Consider the following 23,650-nt stretch of genomic DNA (forward strand, 5'->3'; position numbering starts at 1 on the left):
CCCGCATTATTTTAAGTGTACTACAGTGTGTTTCTGCATGCATGTGCGGCATTCTTTGTGATGATGTAATTGAAATAGTTTTTCCCCACTTAAAAAATACCCACTACACCGCTGCTTTAAACTGGCCTACTGTTGCATGAATTTGATGTGTGCATGTAAGGAAAATGGCAAAACACTATCTCCAATATTCCAAAGTTCAGATATAAATATAGAACTATGTGGTGTTACCCCAAGGAGGCCATGTGAGAAGTCACACGCACAACATAAGAACATAAGAAATTTACAAACGAGAGGAGGCCATTCGGCCCATCAAGCTCATTTGGGGGGAACTTAACTAATAGCTCAGAGTTGTTAAAATCATATCTAGCTTTGATTTAAAGGACTGCAGGGTTTTTGCTTGCGCTACACTAACAGGAAGATTATTCCATACTCTAACTACTCGGCGTGTAAAGAAGTGCTTTCGCAAATTCATTTTAAAATGTTCTCCCACTAATTTCCATTTATGGCCAGGAGTTCTAGTATTTCAACTAATATTGAAATAGCCATTTTGCTGAACAGCATCCAGACCTGTTAGAATCTTATAGACCTGGATCATGTAGACCTGGATCATAGTCTCCTTTGCTCAAGGCTAAACAGATTCCGCTCAGCTAACCTCTCCTCATAAGACATTCCTCTGAGACCAGGAATCATTCTTGTAGCCCTACGTTGCACCCTTTCCAAGACAGCAATGTCCTTTTTAAGGTATGGTGACCAAACCAGCACACAGTATTCTAGGTGGGGTCTTACCAATGAATTGTATAATCATAGTATCACCTCCCTTGAGTTAAACTCCACACACCTAGAGATGTAACCCAACATCCTATTGGCTTTTTTTATTGCTCCCCCACACTGGCGAGAGCGGGGCATGGAAGCATCAACATACACACCGAGGTCTTTCAAAAAAAAGTGTCCCATCTTTTTCAACTTCAAATTTCATATTTATACAGTCATTAACTATATTCAGGACATTTTGGTGACTTGGTCAATTTTTGTTTATTGTTTACTACCAGAAACTTGGCAGTGCTCCTGCTGAGTAAGGTGAGTAACATTTGCATTGAGGGAGTTGACAGTGGACACTCTGACAATGACCTCTCATCTCGTAAGAGTTCAACTATTTATGGGTATTCAGCTAAAAAAAAAAAGTGCCCAAAAGTATCGACATGCACACTGTCTCCATTGCACCACTGGCAACTTGTAGTGTTCTTACAAGAAGAGGCAAGACTGAAAGCTTCAGTGTACATTATTGACAAGCTGTTAGCAAGTTAAACAGACAAACCATGGCATCCCACGTTGCATACTGTGCCTGCACACTTGTGTTTGGAAGACTGTTGCTATCTTTTGTTGATGTTGGAGGACACTTCAAAGCGCGTTTACTGTGAAACCAGTAACCATTTCATTCATTTCATACAACAGAGGAATAACACAGGCTCCAAACAGGGCAGATAGCGAGGACCAACTAACAGTACACACATTCAGCGACCACAACACTTACAATGACTGACAAAATAATAGGGGAGGTACATATACTGTATGGATCATTCCATGTCAAATCATCACACTTTCGGACCTCATCGTCACGGATTTTATAATTAGCAACTCATGAAACCGAAATTGGGCATGTGTGGGATCAATATTGAGGGAGATTTAAGCAAACAAAGTTTTTTTTTGGTGGGGGGGGGGGGGTATATTTACAGTACCTTAATGTAAGCTGCACAGAAATGGTCCTTATATTGTTTTAAAGCTATTGTCCAGCTCTATAGATTGAACAAATAATATTCCATCCCCATATGAATAATTACTATGTAATAACCGATTAAATTATTAAAAATTCAATAACAAAAAAATCAGAAGATCATAATGTCATGAACATCTCCAGGAAATTTGATTTTTGGTTTTGAAGTAGGCATTCAATTAAGAATTACATTGGACTCTGTACGTGACAATAAAAACTTTGAATCCTTGAAGTAAATGTATTTGATCTTTTTCCTGGCAGCTATCTTTTTACACAGGGTCACTATACACAATAGTTTATTTTTTTCACTGCTAACAGTTTGGATCAGGAGTTGGTTATTGTAAAAGAAGTAATGTGCATGCAGGTGATATTTGTGTAGATTTATCTACAACTTTCTGGCAGTGCGGCTATTGCAGTCAGGTCTCTCACACTATGAGGAGTAGAAATTGTCGGACTTGGCTGCAGTCAGTTTATACTCCACCCCTGCATCTCGCTCCACGTCACCCAATGCTTAATCGCAGCTATGATTTCGACACAACTGCATGGGAGCGTTTTTGCTGGAAATCGTGTACACGCAGTTATACGTTAAGAGTAAAATCTCGCGATGTGTCCCATATCTACTTCCGGCTACCTCCGGAATTGATTAGAGAAATACGGAAGAACTGTAAAAATAGACTGGTGTGCTGTAACTGTAATTCGTTTATGTTACATGATCTGTTTTAGTGAAATATTTATTACTAAAACATAGAACATACAGCTGAACATACAGCTAATTTATTGCATTTTTACGTCGGCAATTTGGAAGCCATTTATTTATTGATGTGCAGTGTAAAACGTTTTACTTTAGTATTTTTGCGATGAAAACCCTCCCTGGTTGTTCTTTAGTGGTTTTCTCATTTAATATTTGATTGTCAGTTAAACCGATGTCAGAACGTAAACAATCGCACCGCAAAGTTAAACTTTGGGAGACTGAAAAGCTGCCCATTTATCAACATAAGGAAAAACTTGTCCAGGCAATCAAAAATACTTCGTGTTTGGTTGTTACAGGAGAGACTGGAAGCGGTAAAACCACTCAGCTTCCACAATACCTTCATCAAGCCGGTAAAACACCCGTTTATCCATTCAGTATTTACTTTGCAAGCTGTTATGCTGGTAACCGCCGCTTAATTACTTATTCATAAAATTGACGTTCTCTATCAATGTTTCCCCCTTCATAAGGTTTTTGTAAACATGGTAAGATTGTCATCACTCAGCCACGGAGAGTGGCTGCCATCACTGTGGCTCAAAGGGTGTCCCAGGAATTGGGCTGTTCTCTTGGAAGTGAGGTGGGATATCAGGTGCGCTTTGATGACTGCACATCCAAGGTGAGACTCCAAAGGGACATTCAGTTGCTTGGAAATATAGCATAGAAATAGATACCTGGGTTGTTCTTGTGTCTTAGATTATGAAAAACTAAACTTGAGAAACAGGCATTGATTTTATTTATCCAGACTGGGTAAAACTATAGTGGGAGACGAGTCCTTCTCCTGTTGCATTTATTTATGCAATGCTATAGACAGTCAGTAGAGTGGATACTGTTTACTAATTTTGTCTTACAAGTGAACTTTAGAATTTTAAGTTTCGTTTCTGTTGCATTCTATAGGATACAGTCATTAAATACATGACTGATGGCTGCTTGCTGAGAGAGATCCTGGCCGACCCTGAGCTGAAGCAGTACAGTGTGGTGATTCTTGACGAGGTCCATGAGAGAAGTTTGAACACGGTAAGAGTGGTATAACAGCTGGTATAATAGATTTTTTAAAAGTCACTAATTTTTTGTTTTTCTGCTGGTTTATTTTTTCACGCTATTTTGTTGAACTCTGCCTGCCTGTCTTGCAGGACATCCTGTTGGGCCTGCTGAAAAATAAATTTCTGCAAGCCAGAGGGGAGTCTTCAAGCCGCAAAGTCCCTGCAAAGATTGTGGTGATGTCGGCCACATTGGAGACAAATAAGCTTTCTGTCTTTCTGGGAGACTGTCCGGTCTTCACCATTCCTGGGCGCATGTTTCCTGTGTCGGAGATGTTCTGCAATTTTATTGGCCCCAAAGACACAGAGAGCTCTGTCTATGTGAAGGAGGTGAGACATTAATAAAACGTGTTACAAGGCTGCTGGGTGCAGGATATAAGGTTTTACTGGGAGTGGCAGCTAAGATGCAATGTAAACTAAATCAGAACTCTAAGGGTGAAAATACAATGGGCAGCTTTTTGAGCAATGTTTCCAGGCAATGTTGCAGACCAATGTTGCTTGGGCACTTTGCCATTGATATTGGGCAATAAATTTCTATCTGAAAAACTTTTATTGGCAGAGGGCAACTTTTCACGGTCATCCAGATGAAGATAAGTTGCCCTTTGTGTCACCTGGTTGGCAATTGTTGGATATCATTGCTCAAAATGTTGTTCTGTGTATCGTCACCTTAAGAATCTACTCAGTCTGATTGATCATTCAGATCAAATTTGTCAGTGCATAACTAAAAAGAACATTTTCTCAACTCCCCACCATGGGAAAATACATACAAGCAATACCCATTAACTGATCTGAAGCTGATAAAGCTAAAGATCCACCCAAGAGGTAATGGAGCGAAAAATATGCAGTCTGGTTACAAGTGCAAATATGTGTTATTTTATTAAGAGATACAAGTAAAGAAACGTGTTTGATACATGTGCTGTTTTAAATGAAAGTATTTACTGGTGGTCAGCCACCATGGATCAAGGGAAGTCGTGCCAGTCTAATGTGTGGGTAGTAGGATTTAGGATAGCAGACAATGGATCAAACCTCATGGGGGTTGACCCCCTGCCCTCCCTCCCAGATTTACGCCTTTGGCCAGTCTCTGTAGCAGTTGGGGTTAAGGGCCTTGCTCAGGGGAGCAGTGGTGATGTTATTCATTCTGTCAGCCACAGGATTTGAACTGGCAGCTGTCCAATCACAGGCACAGAATCCTGACCTGCTGAGCCGCCCCTATGCTGTCTGATGTATCCGTGTCTTTGTTTCCTCTCAGGTTGTAAAGATGGCACTAGACCTACACACCAGTGAGCCAGCTGGGGATATTCTTGTTTTTCTTACTGGTAAGTCACCACACCAGATTTTCTATTGGGCTGGAGACTGCAGAAATTTTATGTTTGAGAAATGTTTTGGGTAACATCAATAGTAGCTAAACATAAGGGGATTCATTAGCATTTTGTGTACTTTAATTCTTCATAATTTAGAAAATTACAGGGCAATCTGGAAGCTTCATTTGCTTATAAACTGGCATTATAGAAAGGGGTATATAGTCACATAACTGTCCAGACTTTTGGGAATATGCAGCTTAGTACTGCATAGTGGAAAAATCCAGTCATTAATATTTTTCATCATTGGCAGTAGTTTCCAATTTCAATAGAATTCTGTTTTATATATATTGACTAGCACATTTTTTTTGCTTCTTTTGAGCAGGACAGTCAGAGATTGAGAAAGCTTGTGACATGCTCTATGAGAGGGCTGAGTCCATACACTACCCCTATGATGTCCATGATCGCTCTGTGGAAGGTCTTCTAATTCTGCCTTTATATGGATCCATGCCGACAGGTGAGGGCAATGAGAATTAGACTTTTGCAGTTTCCTTGTCCTCAGAAGAAATACAGGTGAAGTATTATATGAGTGACCTTTCATGAATAAACATATGTATTTTGCCTTACCTTTACAGCATTATTTTCTAATGTCAGTTGCATTACCCTTTTATTTTCATTAGAAAAAAAACATTTGGCTGTCCTGTAAAGAGTTTGTTTGGCTGTACCAGTCAAGAAGTAATGCTGACAGGTCCACATACTGTACCTAAAAATATCTCAAATGGCCAAAAGAGGGCAGAAGACTTCTTTAAAACATGCTTTGATTGGACGTTCTCTGAATATTTCAATCAATTTAAGTGCATTTCCCAAATGGATCAGCCATAACATTAAATCCACTGACAAGTGAAGTGATTAACACTGATTTTCTCTGTTCAGTAGCACCTGCCAAATATTAGGCAAGTGAACAGTCAGTTCTTGGAGCTCATGTATTTGAAGCAGAAGCAGTGGCATATGAGCAACTTTGATAATGGCCAAATTGTGATGGCAAGATGTCTGGGTTAGAGCATCTCCAAACGGCAGGTCTTGCGGGGTGTTCCCTGGTAGGTAGAGGTCAGTACCTACCAAACTGGTCCAAGAAAGGCCAACTACTGAACTGGAAAAAGGGCCATAGACACCCCAGGTTCATTGATGCACATGGAGAGTGAAGGTTAGCCCATCTAGTGTGATCCCACGGGAGAATTACTGTAGCACAAATTCCTGAAAAAGTTAATGCTGGCTATGGTAGGAAGATGTCAGAAGACACATTTACTTGCGGCTTGCTGTTTATGGAGCAGTGTATCGTAGACCAGTCAGAGTGGCCACTGCAGAAATCGCCTACAACGGGCACAACAGCATCTGAACTGGAGCAATGGTAGAAGGTGGCCTGTTCTGATGAGTCATGTTTACTGTTACGTTGTGTGGATGGCCTTGTATGTGTGCGTCTTTTATTGGGGAAGAGATGGCACCAGGATGCATTATGGGAAGAAGGCAAGCTGGCGGAGGCAGTGTGGTATACTCTAAGCAAAAGAGGCTAAATATTGTTTGTGTTGATTGCAGCTAATCTCATGTAAATACTGTAAGAAGGTGCATCTGTAGTTGCCCAAACACAACAACACCGTGAGAAAAAACCATGAGATTCTGAAAAGGTGTTTGCATTTAGGGGATACAATGAGGCTGAAAACTCTGACAGCAAAGGGAACCAAATATGTGCTTTGGTTTGTATGTAATGTAATGCAGTGCACAATATTAATGTTGAGCTGTGTAACCTACTCGTTAAAATACCCACCTGATACGTAAATGACCACAAAGCGTAGTTTATGTCCATTAAAAAAGTACGAGAGTAGAAGTTTGGAATGGAGACATATGAGGGAAAACCTTGAGATATAAAGACATGGACTCAGATGTATGGATATATTGCTTATTACCATGTGCTGTATTAAGAATAAGATGACCATAACATTTAATTTTTACCAAAAAATTGGTTTAAACTTTGTTTGGACAGGTGCCAGGTCTAGCGGAATAAGATTTAATCTGCTCTAAATTGGATTGGGAGACATGCATTATTACAAAGATTTGAGTAAATTTAATATCGTAAAACCCGTGGTATTCATTCAATTCTCTCCAGCTTCTTTGAGAGCTGAAAATGGTAAATTGACAGCATAAAAACGTACATTATGTGCACATATTATGTATTGTATGAGCTCAGTTTAGTATTCTGTGGGAACGTTAAACTGAATTGTGCGTATGATGTAGCACACCATACCCATTAAAAAAAGCAACTCTCTGTGGCTACTCCAAGTCCCCATATATACCAGTCCTGAGAAATAGATTATACATATTTAGACGTTTAAAATATATATAATATAAATTACGACATATACAAAGAAATACAGGTAACCACCTAATTGGTGGGGAAAGATTGTGCAAATTGGCATGCAAGTTAATTGTGCAATAAATGAATAGGTATAGTTTCAGAGTTATGTGTCACAATTAGGATATATTTATGGGCTTTAATTTCCAGTTGATTCATTCAGTACTTCTAGAAATTGTATATCAGGGGTCTCCGACTCCGGTCCTAGAGAGCTTCCGTCCAGTAGGTTTCCTATCATACTCGGCTTCTGATGAGCCACACCTGTTCTCAGGTAAATACCAGGAACAGGTGTGGCTCATCAGAAGCCAAGTTGGACAGAAAACCTACTGGATAGTAGCTCTCCAGGACCAGAGTTGGAGACCCCTGTTGTAGAGAGTAAGGGTTAGATGGGGGGGTGCAGGTGTCGGGGCTGTCCGGGGAATACAGTGCTGTCATTTCCAACAGTCCCATATCTAGATAAAATAATAGTTTAAACTGTAGTGATTGGTGTCTGTAGTGATTAGAGTGATATTTGTATGCCTGCCTACAGATCAGCAGCAGATGATCTTTCAGTCTTCTCCGGCTGGTGTCAGAAAGTGTGTTGTGGCTACCAACATCGCAGCTACATCATTGACCATACCAGGAATCCGGTGAGTGAAGCCACTGTTAGTGGAATAAGGTGAATCACATGAATGTTTGTGGAGTACAGTTAATAACTAGTCCTCTTTATACAATTGTCAGTAGGGGTGTAACGATATACTCAGCCCACGAGAAGAGACACAATATTGGATTCACGGGAACGACACGATGATATTTTAACAATATTTTAAGGAAAACTTCAAAGAGGAAATATATTAATGGAAAACAGTCTTTTATTTGATTAATTTGAAAGACAAAAAATGCTAAATAATGCAGATGTATAGTGAAATGGTTTAAATAATCACCATAATCATATGCAGTAAAGAACAGAACAAATATCTGGCACCATAAAATATTTCACCACAGACTCAAATGACAGGCTTCTTTCGTATTTGACTACTCAGTTGAACATAAAATAGAATATAAGTAAAACAATATAAATTACAAACATAAAACATTTTTTTTATGTTTTCTTCACCGGTGCAGTGGATTTTAAGTAGAGCTATTATGGTGCTGCAAATGGCTTTGCAAAGTAGTAGCGTTAGCCGCTGCGTACGGCATTATTTTCCTACAATGCTTACAGATGGTTCGTGTCACCTTTTGGCATTTTATATTTTTCGCCGGGTACCCAAAATGCTGCCACGCAAAAGATTTAAAAATGTCTGGGGCATTTTCGTCAGGCGCCGACATGCTTACATCAGCTGATTTGCAGCGCCTTCGCGAGACCGCTTTGCACTCCGGCCATGTAATATCGCAAGATCACGTGACACGAGATCTCGTTACCCCCCTAATTGTCAGGGTATAACCATTGTTCTGGCGGTGGGAGACAAACTACTTTGGAGGAGAAATAATTATAGATTTTTAAGATGATTTTATTTTTGTCGGGCAGGTATATTGTTGACAGTGGATTTGTGAAGCAGCTGAACCATAACTCCAGAGTGGGCTTGGATGTTTTGGAAGTGGTACCCATTTCAAAGTAAGCTCCTAAAGTTTTTGGGGTGTCTCCCATCAGACACTCACCACGTATTCTTTGTCAATGACACAGACATGTCCATCACCCAATTCAGGATTTTACACTTTATCAACTGGGATATTACCTGTGACGTGCTTGCAGAGTCACAATCACATCAAAGTGGACCTGAATCCTAACTTTAAAATAATAAAGATGATTTTTGTGATATGTAACTTTGAAACTGTACCTATTCATTTAGGGGTCGATTCTCCCATGAAGCACTTAAGCCTCAAAAGTTACGTGTGTTTGAGTTAAGGGTATTCTCCCCTCATCAGCTTGGACATGCCCACTGTGCCGAACTCAAGCAAGAAAAGGGTTATGCCTTCAATGATTTTTGCAGCAGGCAAAACATGGAACATGGGCTGTTTTATTTACACTGTGAACCTAATGGAAATCCACAGAACCCCTTTTATTTTTAAAATGAAAGTGTGTTGCAGATGTGTGCCTGTGCCTACCACCTAAGTTTCACAAGTAAAATCCTCATTTTGTATTTACAAATCGTAATTTAGGAATTTATGATGTTCAGGTTGTCATTACGAATTTCAGTTTCCACATTTACAACTTCAGCACTTCATTTATGAATGGCTAGTTATGTGGGGAACTAGTTCTCTTCAAGTTCTCATGAGCAAAATAGAACCTAAAAAGAGAGCTCCCGAGAACTGAGGGGGCTGGGCTGAAAGCAGAAGATGATTTATGTGTAATCGCACGTAAAAAATGAATTGCAAATCCGAAATCAAAGTGAGATTTATTTTTTGTTTTTGTTGAAAATTATTGGCCGTTGGCAGTCTAATTTTCCCCACATAACAATTGATTCCTCAATGTTGTACAAGTCCCAAATGCAACTGTGATTTGTAATCACAGCTTGAGCATTGTAAATTTGTAAATTGCGATTCATTATTGTACTATGAGGATTGTACTCGTGAAACCTTGAATGACAGGCACAGGTGCACATTTTGGAACCCTGAATATGGATTTGCATTTCATCCAGTTATAAAATCATTGTGGCATTTAAGTATGATTGCCTTAGATGTAAATTTATATACCTGTACCTACAAATTGAACATTAGCTTCTGCAAACTGTGTCAACTACCCTCGTAAACCGAGAATCTGTAAACCTAGAGTGTAACATGCAGTGCAAACTGAATGTGTGAATCTGTTGGCACAGTAGAAATGTTCTTGCAAAATCTTTGCTTATAGGGTAAGTTACAGGCATGGAAATATGATTTTAGATTTGCAGCTCATTTTTATGTACAATTACTTTAATCTTTAGACAGAAATCTGTCTCCTTAGTTATACACTGCTTTATGAATGTTCGCTTTACTTCACTTTTACGAAAGGGCTACATTTGTACTTGTTTTTACTAATTGAAGTAATTGCAAATATAATTTTCACTTTTATACAAAAAAGGAGAAAAGTAAAAATAGTATTTAGCATTTAGAGATATACAGTCATGTTCATAATGACATTTCAGTCAACTATGGACCGCATATATGTTGGTATTCCCATAAACTTTTGATGTAGCTGAAAAATTCCTGTTGCGTAGTGACATAGCTGTTGTAATATAATAGGCAACACATAACATATAATTTACGTGTTATTGGTGATGCTGGTGTAAACAAACCTACTGTGCTGCCAGTCATATAAAAGCAAAGCACATACAATTACGTACAGTACATAATACATAATAATTGTTGCTAGTTTATGTATTTACTTTACTGTACTTTTTAATCATTATTTCAGCTATACCATATAGCCTAGATGTGTAGTAGGCTGTACCATTTAGGGTTCTGTAAGTATACTCCATGATCTTCTCACAATCTACCTATCAATGCATTTCTCAGAATGTTTCTCTGTAATTAAACAATGCATGAAACTGCACAGTATATACAGTGAAACTGCACTGTATATACATTCATTCTACTTTATAGCTGTTTATTATCTCATTCCTGCTTTTGCTATATGTTAGTGTTATTTTAGGTTTTATGTGTTGGAATGATTCAGTATTTTTTGGTAGATTCGGTCGGGAGATGCTCAAAACAATTTTCCATATAAAATAATGGTACTTTTTCTTTACTCATTTTAAATGAAAGAATTGTTTTAAATGAGCAGTCATTTAGCCTGGTTGGTTTGCTTACTTGGCGTGTTGGCAAGGTAGATGTCACTTGAATCCTGCCTAATATACTTGTATGTACGTATATATTTTAATGACACTTTATTGATCCCTGTGGGAAAATTCTCTTTTCGCTTACCCCATCTTGCTCTCCAGGACAAAAAGACATGTATGTAGGTGAGACCAAGCTTGGCAGCTTAGGGCACTCGCATGCAGCGGCACCCATGGAGCTGGGGGTTAAGGGCCTTACTCAAGGGCCCACAGATGTGACTCTTCTGCCAATCGCAGGCACAGAGGCGTAGCCCACTGAGCCACACACTGCCCAATATACTATTGTGTTCAATAATTTTATGTAATTCTTTAATTATAAAAATTATTCACTTGAGTTTTGAAGTCTTAACATTTGTTTCTAAACCTATGATACGTTAGAAAGTTTTGTTTTGTTTTACATGTTTGACTCTCTGAAAACTGCAATATTGCGTTTGGCCATGTAGTAGTGCATTTTCTAATACAGCCCTCCAGAGCACATAGTGAAAAATGCACTTAGGGCAGTGGCAGAATGTGCTTAAGAGTCATTTACATGCAACAAGTCCATACTTTGGTGTTTCTCCATCCAAAGTATGTATCTAGCCTAAGTGCACTTAAACCCTGCACTAAAGTAGATGGGAGAATATGATTAAGTAAAAAAAAAAAAGTGCACAGCTAAGTGCTTTTTTGACTTAAGTGCATGGGCGAATAGACACCTTTATTTAAAGCTTTATCATAGTGTGAAATGTTTGCAATGTTTTGTAAAGAATTTTATCCCTTTGTTGAAATTCAGATCACATGTTAGGAGCCTTATGTGCAAGAATTCAAGTAATTTCAGATGGTTTACAAATGTTTTCTCACGTCTGAAGTTTACTGGTTTTGCACAGTTGATAAGAAAGACTCTGCTTTGCAGGAGCGAGGCACGGCAGAGAGCTGGACGGGCTGGCAGAACCTCATCTGGAAAATGCTTTAGGATATATAGCAGGGAATTTTGGGAGAAATGCATGCCAGATTACACTGTTCCAGAGGTCCAGAGGACCAGCCTGACCATGGTCATCCTCACCCTAAAGTGCCTAGGAGTCCATGATGTCATCAGGTGTTTAAATCATTCACACTAGCTCTGAGATGGAATGACTTTTTAAAAATGAAAATGATCTGCTTTTCTTCTTTCTATTAAATGGAGTTCAATTTTCTATAAATTTGCTTCGACGTTTGTCAAGATCTTCAGAGCCTCAAAAACTAGTTTTGGTCTTTTAGTTCTGATAATCTTAATCTGGAATTTCCCATTTGAAAACATCTGAAATTTTCAGAAAATGCTATAAGAATGGATATATAAATGAAATATAAATTTTAAATGCCAAGATCTAAATTTAATGTCATATAAAAATATTGACATTAAATAGTTTCAAGTTTTTATTGATTTATGTTTATACAATTTTTTTTTCTTTATTAATTTTTATTAATCTCTTTACTCTTAAGATTTCCATACTTGGACCACCCAGAGGAGAAGTTTATCTTGGCTGCTTTGAAACAGCTGTACCAGTGTGATGCCATTGACAGGTGTGTATCAACCCTAGTCTTATTGTGTGGATGGATGGTATGTTGATGGATCTTTGTCAAACTTTGCAACGGCATTGTATGGGTGGATGAACTGGAAGTGATTTAATTTTGAGACTTATCGCTCCAAAATTGAAATACATGGACACATCCAATTTTAAAAAAACTTCCACTTCACAATGACTGTTCCAAGTGGTACTTCAGGATAGACAAAAATTAATTTCAAAAACATGGCAGCAACATCACCTATTATCAGTCAACGATGGACTGCATATACTACATTAGTCCTATAAAATTATAATGGAGCTGAAAGATTCCTATCGCCTAGTGACATCATAGCTGTCATAATGTCATAGCACAGCACATTACTCGCACGTTTGTGGTGATGCTGGTGTAAACAAACATACTGTGCTGCCAGCAGTAATGGAGCAAGTACTGAAGCTTAGTACTTAAGTAAAAGTACAAATATCCTGCAAAATATGTACTCAAGTAAAAGTAGAAGTGCTACATCAACAATCTTACTTAAGTGAAAGTACTAAGTACTTTTAAATTTACTTGAAAGTATTTTTTTAAGTAAAAGTACTCACACAATGGTTTGTCTCAATGTCTCGGGTGTACCATTTTGTCAAAGAATATTAGATATACTGACGCCTCTACCGATGTCATTGCTCATAATAATTACAAGGAACTATACAGTATATGTTTATTGGAAAGTTTGGTGTGCTTATTGTGCGTGCACTCTGCAATACTGTGTGTACCCTAACTTAGAATTACGTGGATGACAAGTTATCTACTAGGTATTACCCACTAATATACCATTAAGATAAACCATGTTGAATGAGTCCATGTTGAATGTCTCGTCTTCTTGAAATCAAGCCAGTCTACCAGCTAATTGACGCGCGCTCTGCCATCATTGGAGCTAATAAAGCCACCTGATTGGTAGGAAATGGCAAACAATGCCAGAACGCAATAGGCTAACTATTTTTTCATGAAAGATTTTGAGGAAATTGTGTTCATAAAATGTAATGACTAACTGCATAAATTGTAGAAATGTAGTGGAGTAGAAAGTACAGATGGTTGCCGGAAAATGTAATGGAGTAAAATAAAAAGTATGCATTATTATTTTTACTTAAGTACAGATACGTAAAAATGTACTTAAGTACAATAACAAAGTACAAATACTTTGTTACATTCCACCACTGGCTGCCAGTCAATAGTACAGCACATACAATTATGTACAGTATACATAATACTTGATAATGATAATTATCAGTCTATGTATTTACTATACTGTGCTTTGTATCATTATTTAGGCTATACCATATAGCCTAGGTGTGTAGTAGGCTGTACCATATAGGTTTGTGTAAGTACACTTTATGATGTTCACACAACAACGAAATCACCTAACAACTAATTTCTGAGAACCTCTCCCTGTGATTAAGCAACACATGACTGAATTGATTCTGGTACAGTAAGTACTCTACTCTGTTTTGACTGTGTATTTATTAACTCATTGCTGCATTTACTATATGTTAGTGTTATTTGGTGACAAACTGGAAGTGATCAAATTTTGAGTTCGATTGCCCCAAAATTGAAACACATGATGTGAGGGGCCAAGCTTCAGGACACAGGGAAGTTTTTAAAGGAAAGGTTTTTTATTACAAATATTTTCAAAAATCACACAACAAAAATATACTTTTAGTTCAAAACCAAACTATCAGAAATAAACTTAAGCTGGCAAAAGAACTGACAAACTAACAAACATCTAGCAATTCACAAAACAACACAGAGGTATGTATACACACAGACTTGACCAAATCGTCAAACAAGGGGAAAAGGCATTAAACAACCAAATATAAGTAAATCACGAGACAATAAATAAACCAAATGTCAAAATGTATCACCACTACTCAACAAAATCAATATAATTATGAACCAAAATGTTAAAACGTTAAAACTCCACTATTACCCCAACATACTACTAATGTGGAGCAGTCCAATTTCCTGTTACTTATTTGACAACAGGAATAGGAAAGAAAGTTTATTTTTACCTGACAATATGAATAAACATATAATCCAAATTAATTAATATAATCCATCTATCCGTTTTCCGCCACTTATCCGAGGTTGGCCCAGACCTCCCTCTCACCACCCACCTCCTTCAGTTCTACCAGGGGGAACCCAAAGCCATTCCAGGCCAGCTGAGAGATATTATCTCTCTAGTGTGTCCTGGGTCTGCCCTGGGGCCTCCTCCTGGTTGGGCATGCCTGAAACACCTCCCCAGGGAGCCATCCAGGAGGCAGCCTAGACAGATGCCTGAACCACTTCATCTGGTTCCTTTCGACACAGAGGAGCAGCAGCTCTTCTTTGAGCCCTTCTCCAATGTCTGAGCTCCTCATCCCTAAGGCTGAACCCAGACATCTTGTAGACTTTTTGGCCATTTGTATCCACGATCTCATTCTTTCAGTCACTACCCAGAGCTCATGACCATAGGTGAGGGTAGGAATGTAGATCGACTGGTAAATTGAGAGCTTTGCTTCTGGCTTGCCATCTTCACCAAATCAGAGTGATACAGTATCCTGAGTGGTTGTTTAACTTCTTCAGTGACCTCAACCCCAGAGATGGGCATGTCCCCCCTCCCGAGTCTTTCAGCTCTACCTCCAAGGAAGGCGTATCACTGGGATTTAGGAAATCCTCAAAATATTCCTTCCACTGCCTGACTATATCCCCAGTCAAGGTTAGCAGTTCTCCAGCCCTGCTTCCCCCTCCTGAGTCCCCTGATGGTTTGCCAGAACCTTTTCGAGGCCGACCGAAAGTCCTTCTCCATAGCCTCACTGAACTACTACTACACCAGAGTTTTTGCTTCAGCAACCGTCAGAGGCACTTCCTACGTAGCCTGCCGCTACTTCTCATCTGCTTCAGGAGATGTAAACAATTTATGTAAACAAATGTATTAAAAATCGGAAGGTGGGGCCAAATTTCTGGCCTGTAGTATATGTAAGGAATAATTGACGACGGGCCGTTGAATTATTAGAAAAATAATGCACACCCAAGGTGGTGATGCGGCCACGACGCGAAGTGGATGTGCATTATTTTTCTAATAATTCAACGGCCCGTCGTCAATTATTCCGCTTATACTACGGTTGCCACACCTCAAGACATCGATCAGATGATATATTTCAAGGGATTCGTCCGGTTTTTCTACTTAAATCGCTATTGTGAGTAGGATTATTTCTTCCGCATCTCATCCAACGACTCTTTTGCTAGTTCCAAAACGTCATTAGCTGTTGTTTTTTTGGTGTTTTCTTCGTGTTTTTCTCCCTCGAGTATGTCTAGCTGTTCTTCGCTGATCGTTTTATGTCTTTTGTTGTTGCTGGCTGCCTTTGATGTCCGCTTCCGTTTATGTTGTTTTTCATCTGGACTGTCTAATACTGCTGCAGCCCAGTTGTTGAAAGTTTCATATTCACCGTAAATATTAAAATTTACTTTCGGAAAATCGTCTGTCATGTTGTTGTTTTTGTTAGTCCTGTGTGCATAGGTACTGTATGCTAATTTCCGTTATTAAAGTTAACTATGCGAAGTGATATGGAACTGTAATACGGTCAAGAGAGCTGCCTGGAACTACGTTCGCCGTGCGTTTCCCTGAAAATAATTGCACACCTCAGAACGTTCGTCAGCCAATCAGATTCAAGCATTCAACGGTCCCGTAGTATAAGTTTTATTATAGCATACAACTGATCCTTTCACATGATCACACTGTTTAATGAAAGATAGTCACTTGTTTATCAATATTCCTTTTTGGTGAGCAAGGAATTGGTATACGGTCAGTGAAAGAGTCAAGAGTTACAAATACTTTGATTTGTAAATGCTTTGGAAAAGTACCAAAAGTTCAGTATTTCAAAATGTTAGTTTTCCACTGGTGTAAAAACTGGTACCAGTGCTGAATGACATCACAACGTGAGGCGGGGTATTTTGTACTGGATTAAAAAAATTGCTATAGTATATTATAGGGCTGGATGATGTGCAATATTAATACCAGCATCGCATGTTATGCACATTCAGTTGGGTGATGTACATGTCTGTGTGATTGTTTTTTTCTGACAAATTGATATTTTGAAGCGGCAAATATCTTAATTATCTGCCTTTTCCTGTGTTTATGAAGGAGGGGTCAAGTAACGAGGTTCGGGCAACTGATAGTGGAGTTTCCGCTCCCCCCTAACCTTACTCGAGTGCTGCTGAAGGCTGCTGCGCACCAGTGCGAGGAGCTGCTGCTTCCTGTGGCTGCCATGCTGTCTGTGGAGAACATCTTCATACGGCCAGGTGACTGTCACTGGCCACGTAAAAATATCTGCTGATTCTCAAACGGAAGCAGCAGACAAAAATATGTATTTATTTAGAATATGTAAATCAGTTATTTGTTTTTTCCATACTCTGCTACAATTCAAGTCCTTTCTTTGCACTAGAGCAGTGTTTTCCCATCCTGGTCCTCAGGGACCTGCAGACAGTCCACATGTGGACTGGGAGCTGGGAGAGAGTAAAAACGTGGACCGGCTGTGGATCCCCGAGGACCGAGTTGGGAAACACTACACTAGATACCTCGATCATTAAAGAGTGAACATCATTATACTTGTACATCATTTTTATATTGCATTTTTATATTAGTGAGACATTTTAATTGTCAGAGATTTAGTTGGTAATGAAATGGAAGTTGTTTACTTTTACTATTTTACTAATTATCCACTCGACACAGACTGATCTTACATATGGTTTTTAACCATAATATTTGAATTTATCAATATTTCGGATGTTATACTAAAATAGACTGTTAGGTTTACTGTTTTTAGGAGTGACTAGAGTTAACCACATTCATTTTTGTATCATCCATTTTATATTTTGATTTTGTCTTTATGGACAGTGTCTTGCGTGATTTTTGGAACAGGATTACGGTCTTTGTTTTTGGATATACAGAGGAACAGAATCCCTATGTGTGGTGCCACCTACAGGTCATCCAGAGAAGCAGCAGGAGGCAGAATTGAAACACAAGCAGTTGGCTACAGAGGCTGGCAGTAGTAATGACTTTGCTGTCCTGCTCAGTGTATTTGAGAAGTGCAGAGCCAGGTACTGGTAGCTTAAATGTATTTTTCCCCATTTCATCACTAGTTAAGTAAGTACAAATTAAGTAGGATGTTTCTTGCAAACAGTAATTTCTGAGTAGTGCACTCCATTTAATGGCCACATTCAGTCTGGTATTTAAGTTCTATTTGTCAGCCTTATCCAGTTAGATTTGTTTTCTTTTTTTTTCCTCTGGGAAGTGAATCGCCACCAGCATGGTGTCGAGAGAACTGGATCCACTGGAGAGCAATAAAGATGGCTTTCAGTGTTGAAAAGCAGTTGACAGAGATTCTCACCCGTCTCAAACAGGTGACCATCCAATCAGGCATTTTCAATCAGCACGTGCTGTTCTATACCATTCACACTTAGATGGACTTAAACTTTAATTTTGTATTAATTTCTTTTGTTAATCTTATGCATTTGCAGAATCCAGATTTTCCAGTGGAGAAGTTTGATGGTCATCGGAGTGAACTTTTACGGAGATGTCTGTGCTCAGGATACTTTGCCAATGTAGCTAGGAGGTAAGAACATAAGTATTGAATATTAAAAATGATGGCTGTTTTCTTCATGATGATATTTGTTGTAGAAATGTATCTATTCTTTACTTGTATGTATCTAATTTCTGTGCTTCTAGTACACTGATTTTATTTATATGTCCTATTCTTTTGTGTGCAGCCTCACAACTTAAAACGGCTGTTTAATGTATGTTTGAGCAACATGCAACATCATACACATCAAAAAATTATGTTACTGAAGTACAAGTCTTTGTTGTTCTTCACTAGGTCAGTAGGGAGGACATTCAGTACGATGGATGGACATGGGTCTGTTGTTCACATTCACCCATCATCAACTGTAAGGACCACTCCCTCAGTGCTATAAGGAATATGAATTCCATTGATCTAATAGGATTCCTGGTGTTCTTTAAGCTGTTTGAACAGGAGGCCAAACTGGAGTGGATCCTCTTCCATGATGTCCTAGTCACTTCTCGAATATATGTAAGGACGGTGTGTCCAATCCGTTACGAGTGGGTGAAGGACTTGCTGCCTAAGCTACATGAGGTAGAAGCCCACGAGCTGAGCAGTGTTGCCCGGGAAGAAGTAACAGATAAAGAAATAACCAAATGGGAGACTAAGGAAGCTCTCAAAAGAGGTGAGAAACCTACAATGACAAGAATATTTTAAATAGCACTTTAAATTTTGATGAGTGGATTGCTTAGGAACCAAATTGCAGGCTGGCAAGATCAAGCATTTCTGAGTGAACTGTTGAAATAGCCTAAATTTTCCCCCAGGAATGATTAACTTGCAACTTGACCAAAGAACATTGCACAATCATTGTAAAATACAATATAATAATCTCTCAAATAACAAAAAGTCTGCATTTATTTATTGGTGATATGTGCTGAGGGGACATTATAAGAATAAGGCAGTTACTGGTTGTGAACTGCCAGGAAATTAGACAAATGCAAATGTAAACCAATAGAACAAAATATAAATATTACTTCAGGGTAACTATGGGTGGCAGTAGTCTCTTGCAAATCTATACTATATGACAAGTCCACATAGGAACCCACTCGACAGGCTTAGTCCTGATTGGCCATTGTTAATAGCTGCTGAAGCCCCATTGGCTGATGGCAACATGTGTTTTTAGACATCTATTCTGTATATTTCACCTTCAGCTAAGGTGAAGATCAAATATGCAGAATTTCACCTGGATTCAGAAAACAATTAGACAGATACATGTTTACATTTTTGTATCACCCCCTATTCTTGAAATGGCACCGGTCTTATACTGGCTCCTTACAATCACCCTTTGCTGCTTGCCCCTCAGATTTTGTGAATACTAGCCGGAGCATTTATGAATTACAGCTGTTTGTTTAAAATGAGTGTAACTTGGGCGTGGCTGGTGCTGTATTCTTAGCAAAATTTTAACAACAACAATAATAATAATTAATAATGAATAATTATTAATTATTGATCAGCTTGAATCCCTAATTCCCTCATGACCACATTAGTCCACATTGGGCAAACTCCTAGGACTAAATAAAAAAGATGGAACTGCAGATTAGCAAAAGATCTAAGTAGACAGGTGTGTATTGCGGTTTTGTTTCACGCAAGCCAAGCAATTTGTGGAAAATATTTTTAACTATACCACTCATGGTATGGGCTGAAACATAAATGGTTGTGCTATTGCACCACCTTCAGGCCATATGGCACACTGCACCTAATCCACCTAATTTGTTCTCTCTCTGCCTTAGGATCTTGCTCATTGTTTAGTTTTAGGGCAAACTGCAAATAATAATAAACAGTAGGATTGAAGCACTATGTGTTTGGAGCTTTAAAAATGGTCTTATTTGTTAAATTGATCCATCCATCTTCTAATTACTTATTCTGGTCATGGTCATGGGGCCGGAGTCCATCCCAGGAAGCACAGGGGACAAGGCTGGGGTGCACCGTGGATGGGATGCATCTTTATTGAATTGATGAGCTGTTCAAATCTAGTTATGTATATGCTGGTGGCTGTACAGCACTTTCAGATATTCAGAAGGCCTGTGGTTAATTGATCTCCGCAGGAGTGGCTACTGAAGATGCGCTGAAGAAGCTGGAACGCAGGAACAGCGAAGACTCTGTGTCAGCAGCCCGATCACGGTACCTGCAGCGGAAGCAGGAGCGTCAGATGAGCAAAGCATCTTAAGGGAGGTGTCAGTGCCATTACTGAGCATTAGAACATATGAAGAGACAGAGCATCACTGCAGCTGTGAAGTCTAGGATTGTCCTCCATCAGTCTGGTAGTGACAGAAGGGGGAGCAGTTATAAATGTAGAATAAAATGACAGACCAAGAAGTTCACTGTTTCATTACCCTCTTATGCCATAAGGTATTGCTGGGTGTATCAAACACAGAACTGAAGCCTTCAAATTAAGTTTCCAGAAATGTTCAGTCCTGGTTCTGTAGGGGCACGAGTATATTCAGGTTTCCTAGATATCTTTTAATAATTATTAGCGTTGCTAATTTGAAAGTAGAATGACAACAATATCAAGATTCAAGATTTTTATTGGCCATGTGCAACAAGGGCATTGAAATACCAAGTCATTTGGCTTCACTGAGCTGCGGATTCAAAACCTGTACACAGTGAAACCCTCCAGAACCAGAATTTAAGATTGTTAGTATGAAGTTTATATATGTACATAATTTATTATTTTTTGAGTCTTTTAAGCTACAGTTTTAAATACCGATTCCATTAAAAGTACTTTGTTAGAAGTTAAATGTTGTCAGTTGTGTATTTGTTCAAACTATATACACTATATGGACAAAAGTATTGAGACCTGGCAAATATACCTACTGGAACTTTTATGAATCCCGTTCTAAATCCATAGGCATCAATATGGAGATGGTCCCCACTTTGCAGCTACAGTGCCTATGAAAAGTATTCACCCCCTTGGATGTTTTACCCTTTTCTAAATCAATCATGATCAACATAATTTGGCCTTTTTGACAAAAAAAAATTACAAAAAAAGCCCCTTTAATGTCAAATTAACCGGAGGGGAACCAGTGTACTGGGAAGGCGTATTTGTAGAGTAGTTGAGGAATGTTTAAACTAGGGACTGGGGGGGCAGGGAGGTTAGTTAAGTATGTAACGGGGGGGAAACGGAAAGCCCCAAAAAATCATATTATAAGTAGGCACTGTAATAGGCCTACCCTTTGTTGTCTGTATTTAAACGCCAGGAGTATTAGGAATAAAATTCATGATTTAGAGGCTCTTATCTCATCAGACTCTTATGATATTATAGCAATAACTGAAACGTGGTTGAGTGATAAGGATGGACAAGAATATAATATGGATGGTTACACATTGTTCCGTAAAGACCGTATAGGTAAGAAGGGAGGTGGTGTTGCAGTATATGTAAAGGAAAACTTGCAGGCAAGGGAGCTTACTGATATAAGTAAAAGTACGGAAGCTATATGGGTAAAATTAGATGCTACAAACTCAAATAGCCTAATTGTCGGTGTTTGTTACAGAGCACCCAATGTAGCTGCTGAGGAAAGCAGATTGTTATACAGTGATATTAGGATTATGAGCAATAAAAATGATGTGGTAGTTATGGGTGATTTTAATCTACCGGGGATGCAGTGGGACATTGTTGCTGGCTCTTCTGAAAATGAACTTGAGATGGTGGAATTAGTACAGGATTGTTTTTTTACTCAGTTTGTTAACACCCCTACCAGGGGAGTTGCCATTCTTGATCTTGTTTTGTCTAATAACCAGGACAGGATTGGTAAATTAGACGTTTTAGAACCACTTGACAGTAGCGATCATAACATGGTTAAATTTGAGGTTAAGTTTAGTGCCCGAAGAGCAAAGTCCAAATCAAAAATATATAATGTTAGGAAGGCTAACTTCAATTGTATGAGATTAAAACTAGAAACTGTGAACTGGATGGAGTTAAATAACAAAACTGTTGAAGAGGCATGGGAATTTTTTAAAAGCACATTATTGCAAGTGCAAGAGGACTTCATACCTGTTTCCAGCAAGAATAAATCTAGGAAATTGCAACCTAGGTGGTTTAATAGGGAAATAAAGTATAAAGTAAGGAGGAAAAGGGCTTTGTTCCAGAGATGGAAAATAACTGATGATGACATAATAAAGCAAGAGTATCTAAATCTACAGGCTGAATTAAAAAATGACATTAGACGAGCTAAAAGGAATGTCGAAAGGAAGATCGCATTGGAGGCTAAGGATGACGTTAAAAGTTTCTTCCAGTATTTTAACTCTAAAAGAGCTCTAAAAGCTGAAATCACTAATCTGCAGGATAGTAAGGGTCTTATAATTGAAAACGACATTGACATAGTAAATGAGTTCAATGATAGTTTTGCACGGGTATTCACTGTTGAGGACACTAGTAACTTACCAGTTCTTATTACTAATCCAACATCATCTATAACTAATATATATATAACTGAAGCTGATGTTTTGTAAAGCCTAGCTAAGCTCAAAATAAATAAATCACAGGGCCCTGATGGCATCTTACCTATAGTGTTAAAAGAGATGAGGGATATTATTTGCCGACCCTTAACATTACTGTTTCAAAAATCCTTATCTGAAGGTGTGGTACCTTCTGATTGGAAGCATGCCAACATAACGCCCATTTTCAAAAAAGGGGATAGAAGTAATTTGTCAAACTATAGGCCAATCAGTCTAACTTGTATAACTGGTAAAGTTATGGAGGCTATAATCAAAGAGAAAATGGTAGATTACCTGGACTCAAATAACATTTTATGGGATAGCCAGCATGGATTTAGGAGAGGTAGATCCTGTTTAACAAATCTGTTGGGAGTTTTTTGAGGAGGCTACTCAGGAAGTTGATGATAAGAAGGCCTATGATGTCATCTACTTAGATTTCCAAAAGGCTTTTGATGTTGTTCCCCACAAGAGGCTCTCACTTAAACTCAAAGCGACAGGTATTTTAGGAACTGTAGCGACCTCGATTGATAACTGGTTAACGGATAGGAAGCAGCGAGTAGTTATAAGAGGCTCAATGTCACAGTGGGCCTGTGTTCATAGTGGGGTACCGCAGGGTTCAATTTTAGGACCACTTTTGTTCCTAATTTACATAAATGATATAGACACCAATATATACAGTAAACTGGTGAAATTTGCAGATGACACCAAGGTGGGTGGTGTAGCAGATACTGAACTAGCGGCTCAGCAGCTACAGCGGGATCTTAATTTAATTAGTGACTGGGCTGACACCTGACAGATGGAATTTAACATAGACAAATGTAAGGTACTCCATGTAGGGAGCAGAAATATAAAGTACAGGTATTTTATGGGACCTACTGAAATAAAGGTAGCTGATTATGAGAAAGACCTTGGTGTGTATGTTGATGCTTCCATGTCTCATTCTCGCCAGTGCGGGGAAGCAATAAAAAAGGCCAATTGGATGTTGGGGTATATCT

The 23,650-nt window shown here is 38.7% G+C and overlaps 1 protein-coding gene across 1 annotated transcript; it reads left to right on the top strand.

Annotated features, from left to right (window-relative positions):
- The first annotated feature begins 2,400 nt into the window (after positions 1-2,400).
- dhx40 (DEAH (Asp-Glu-Ala-His) box polypeptide 40) lies at positions 2,401-20,959 on the top strand. Its single transcript, XM_023842671.2, has 17 exons — positions 2,401-2,872; positions 2,990-3,135; positions 3,414-3,533; positions 3,650-3,886; positions 4,806-4,872; positions 5,240-5,371; positions 7,791-7,890; positions 8,769-8,855; positions 11,942-12,124; positions 12,508-12,588; positions 16,748-16,905; positions 17,589-17,703; positions 17,898-18,006; positions 18,124-18,218; positions 18,480-18,549; positions 18,624-18,846; positions 20,267-20,959. The coding sequence occupies exons 1-17, from the start codon at positions 2,695-2,697 to the stop codon at positions 20,386-20,388; spliced, it is 2,223 nt and encodes a 740-aa protein (XP_023698439.2). The 5' UTR covers positions 2,401-2,694; the 3' UTR covers positions 20,389-20,959.
- Positions 20,960-23,650: the final 2,691 nt, after the last annotated feature.

This window comes from Paramormyrops kingsleyae, chromosome 17 (genome assembly GCF_048594095.1).
Source record: "Paramormyrops kingsleyae isolate MSU_618 chromosome 17, PKINGS_0.4, whole genome shotgun sequence".
Taxonomy (NCBI): Eukaryota; Metazoa; Chordata; class Actinopteri; order Osteoglossiformes; family Mormyridae; genus Paramormyrops; species Paramormyrops kingsleyae.

What these genes read in the sequence shown, in the direction of transcription:
- dhx40 (XM_023842671.2), top strand. Translation starts at nt 2,695, where the DNA reads ATGTCAGAACGTAAACAATCGCACCGCAAAGTTAAACTTTGGGAGACT. An exon ending in TTGATGACTGCACATCCAAG is followed by an intron (nt 3,136 to 3,413) that starts GTGAGACTCCAA and finishes TGCATTCTATAG; the next exon opens with GATACAGTCATTAAATACAT. An exon ending in GAACATCTTCATACGGCCAG is followed by an intron (nt 16,906 to 17,588) that starts GTGACTGTCACT and finishes TGCCACCTACAG; the next exon opens with GTCATCCAGAGAAGCAGCAG.